Genomic DNA, 4,071 nt, shown 5'->3' on the forward strand with positions numbered 1-4,071 from the left:
TTAGGTTTGTTTATATTGTTGTTATGCCTATGTCCCTGGGACTCCTATAACTGGGGTCCCAGGACCCCCAGTGGTCTGCAATCTGTAGCATGGGGGCGTCTTCAAAAAATTAGTCATACCATTTAAAAAAAATTTTTTTAAAGTGCAAATACTGTACATATGGAGAACAATGCACCAGTAAAAAAAACAATCAAAATAAATATATGTTCCCATGGCATTTAAGGGTTAAAATAGCAGTAAATAATTTTTGAATTAGCATGAGGTTTATGAGGAAGTCCCTAGATAACTTTTCTCTCTTGTAAGTGGTCCCCAGACCCAAAAGTTTGAGAACCCCTGCTTTAGACCATCTAGGTTAAAGATAAATAAGACAACAGAACCAAATCATTATTTACTTGTTTATTTAAATTCAAGATCTCAACCCCAAATCCAACATTTGGACTTTTTTTTTAATGCAAATACATGCCAAGCAAAATCAGTAAAATTAAATAAATAAAAAAGGCTAGCTGAAATTGCCTGTTTTGTGCATCACAAAGTGTAAAATCTTCCATCTATGCACCCCGCACTGGAAGTCTACAGTATAATTTAATATATGAAACTTAAAAATCTTCCCAAATCCTTGTATGATTTGATCTATTGTTTTCCCATTTCAAAATAAAATGAGAAAAACAAATGATTTTTTAAACAACTAAATTAGAAAAACGACAATTGCAAAAACTACGGTTTATGATTTGTTCAAAAAATGTATATGTATTTTATTGATTAAAGCAAAGTGTTTTGTTAGCGCACCATTTGGGACCTCCAGGAGCATTACGTTTTCAACCATTGATATATTTGTCTTATTAGAGGTAGTCGACACAACTCATTGAGAGCTGATGATCATATCGTGAGCAAAATTGTTTTCATATTCTAAGTTATGCAAAATAGGGTTTGGGTGCTAATATGTTTTGGAATGGTTTCTTGTTTCGGTGTGAACTTCCACTATAAGCCACTATAAACTCCTTCTTTGGTGACTTTTCATCATTTCTGGTATCGCTACATATTAGTTTTGTTACATTTTAACATTTGGATTTCAAAAAATGGAAAAAAAACTATTGCAATTTTGCTTTGAAACAGAAAAACCAAAGAAGGAATCAAACAGATATTCCCAAAGGTTTTGATCTTGACGTTACACTTTAAGCTTTAGTGTACAGTTTCTAATAAAAGCATCTCCCTGAGACTGTAGAGATGTTTAAAGTGGTGTCCGAGTTAAGTTTCACTTTCCCACTTCAGAAAGCACTGCCCCACTAGTAATATTTGTATTATAACAGTCCTCTAGCTGTCATTAGTTTATGCATGAAAGCTTCTGTGTTTCTTTTTTTTTTGCATGTGGCACAGTTTAACCAAAGTACTTATGCAAAACATCAGTCCAGTTAAACAGTCCTCTGTGCAGCTCCTTTCACCAAGTGATGCTTTAAGAAGATTAAAGTCGGAATGACATGAGCAGTTTTCAGCAGGTGTTTGAGAGTTCACTGTGTCGTGTTTGCTTTTTTTTTTTTTTCATCCTTCTTCTCTCCAGAAAAATTATCACATGCCAAAGAGGAGAATCTGGGCATGCACCAAGTCCTGGACCAGACCCTGCAGGAACTGAACAGCTTATAAAGTCGCGCTCGGAGAGGATGAGACTGTCATTAACATTCCACTAAATGTTCGACTCCATTCCACATTTTGAGCTGTAAAACTTTTCCTCCCCTCAAAAAAGTAGGGGCGGATTAACTTAATACATGTCCCTTGTCTTTTTTTTTTTTTTTTTTTGGTTCTTTTGAAAAACAAAATCATCTTGAATCCATTCTTTTTTACCTCCACGTCTGATCACAGAAATTACTTCCTGAACTTAATTTTTGATTACATATTTAAGAACAAATTGGCAATAAATTCACTCAAAAAGCCTCTTATTGATCCCAAATCAAAACAATCTGTAACGGGTTTAATTTGATGTTTTAGGTGCACGTTATTTCTCTGATCATGTCTAAGGCACAGGTTTCAGGTGACAATGGGTTTAACTCAGGCTGCATTGGTGTAGCTCTGATATTCCAGCTTGTGGTGATATGAAGTTACTCAACATATTTTTTGTCCCCCTTTTATGTTCTTTAAGGCTGTTTTTTTTTCCTGTTTCAGTCTAAATTCAAATGGGTTTTCACATGGTGGCCTGAAGGAAAGGCGTCAGTTAAAAATACACTATAAGGGCGCATGCTGCTCATGAACTTTATACCTTTTTTTGCACTTAAATAACATTGAATGCCTCTTCAGCACCACTTTGACCAAAGTGAGGCTATCATCTTGAATATTTAGTGCACCAAACTTAATTGCGAGGACCTACCGAGCCCAGTTTGTGCTAACTTTTCCTTCAGTTTGCCCAGACCACTATCATTGTCAAAAATAGTCAATATGTGCCATGATAAAGCCAATATTTACCTAAATTTGTTCTAAGACCTGAGCGAGCTCAGTCACAATCATGGATACTTACTGTACATAGTAGAAGAAAGTTAGGTATGTGATAAAGTTGTATTTCTTTTTTTCTTTCTACCCCATTTGCGTTTCTTTTCTCCAGGGAAATTCTCAAAACCAAAGATCACATGACATACCAATTTATTTTTCCTTTTTAATGTTTTATTGTTTGTTTCATTGTGGTTCTCAGCATCATGTCAAGACCTCGGAAGCCACCTCTTATTTGATTGTGACCCTCTGTTAAAATAGTTCATTCAGCCCCCCCTTCCCCTCCCATGTCAACACAATAAATGTTTTACAAAAATCCTGGTTCATTTGACTTTTTGCATTGTTTTAATAGTTTCATTGACAAGAGTGGGAAAAAAAGGTAGTGTTTAAATGTCAGTGTGATTTTCATACATTTCATGGAGAACGTTTAGGCCTGAGCGGGCAAAGACCAAAGTGAATTAATGCAGTCTTGAAACTATTTTATTAGTTTAGAATTCTGTTACCAGTTTTCATTCTGCAGAAAGTGCTTCAGTGTCCACCATAAATGCTACAGCTAGCTGCTGTTGCTATCTGCAAATAAATAATTTCATGTATAACTATAAAATGACACACTTGATGTCTATATATCATAATTTTAATGAATAATTTGGCATTTTAGTTGAAGACATCTAAGACTTAAGAAATCTGCTTTGATCTTGACCCAACTCTGGGTAGTTAGCTTGTTAATCTGGTTGGAATTACACTTTAATTTCTATAAAGTGAGGTCGTTCAAAAAGCTGTCTTGGACAATTATTAAATGCTTATAACCTTCACACAACTCCACTTGCAACCATTTGATACTTTTAAATGTCTTCTAATGCTATAATTTCGTGAACAATCCACATGCAGATTCATTTTTCATTATAAAATGATGGTCTTGGTAGTTAAATAATTGCAAAGCAGAATAACTGATCATTTCATTCTACTGCCCCCTGTTGATAATTAGGCTTCATTGCAGCTCATGAGTGTTTCCTCCTGAAAGCACAGCCTATATGTGGAAAAGACAACATGAGAGTCTTATTGCAAACACAACATGAAATTTAGGTTTTTGTGACTTTGCCCCACCTGCTGTTAGTCTGCATTTGCCCCCTCCTGGCCTGCAGAGGACCGTGTAGCAGCCGGGACAAGCTACTACTGTCTGAGCGTGGCTGAAGATGGTGTTGATTCTGTAGCAGCCTGTGGTGTTGGTGATAAGAAAATGTTCAGAGTGATGACTCGCTACGGATGATAGGCTCAGGAGTGATGGCTACCTGTGCATTTGACATCCATGAAGTAAGAGTTGGGGCTCTGCACCAGCCTCTTCTTCTTGTGTCTCCTCAGCTCCTCAGCTGAACTGGGGTGCATCAAATCTTTAGCCATCTGCAGAGGAGAGGAGAGGGTTTTTAAATGTCTCCATTGTTTTACATTGTTTTACTGGCCTGAATTTACTTTGAGGCTACTTGTGTTACATCATATGTACTGCACTTTGCTGCCTCCTAGAGTCTGACTAAAGAATTACTCAACCAAACATGTCCAGACAAGTTCAGTTCATCAAACCTAGACACTGAAAAACTAATATAT

At 36.3% G+C, this 4,071-nt stretch overlaps 2 protein-coding genes across 3 annotated transcripts in view; one reads left to right on the top strand and one right to left on the bottom strand.

Moving 5' to 3' along the window:
• tpm4a (tropomyosin 4a) overlaps positions 1 to 2,788 on the top strand; it is a 37,287-nt gene extending 34,499 nt beyond the window's left edge. For both annotated transcript variants that reach the window (XM_014014208.1, XM_014014210.1), the window contains one exon: positions 1,556 to 2,788. In XM_014014208.1, coding sequence (XP_013869662.1) covers positions 1,556 to 1,638 — 83 coding nt within the window. In that variant the 3' untranslated portion in view covers positions 1,639 to 2,788. The remainder of the gene's footprint in view (positions 1 to 1,555) is intronic.
• LOC106521571 (40S ribosomal protein S27) overlaps positions 2,110 to 4,071 on the bottom strand; it is a 2,434-nt gene continuing 472 nt past the window's right edge. Inside the window, exons 2-4 of the mRNA XM_014014212.1 lie at positions 3,762 to 3,870; positions 3,577 to 3,687; positions 2,110 to 3,499 (exon numbers count right to left, since the gene is read on the bottom strand). Coding sequence (XP_013869666.1) covers positions 3,471 to 3,499; positions 3,577 to 3,687; positions 3,762 to 3,870 — 249 coding nt within the window. The 3' untranslated portion in view covers positions 2,110 to 3,470. The remainder of the gene's footprint in view (positions 3,500 to 3,576; positions 3,688 to 3,761; positions 3,871 to 4,071) is intronic.

Source organism: Austrofundulus limnaeus, unplaced genomic scaffold (genome assembly GCF_001266775.1).
Source record: "Austrofundulus limnaeus strain Quisiro unplaced genomic scaffold, Austrofundulus_limnaeus-1.0 Scaffold111, whole genome shotgun sequence".
Lineage (NCBI taxonomy): Eukaryota > Metazoa > Chordata > Actinopteri > Cyprinodontiformes > Rivulidae > Austrofundulus > Austrofundulus limnaeus.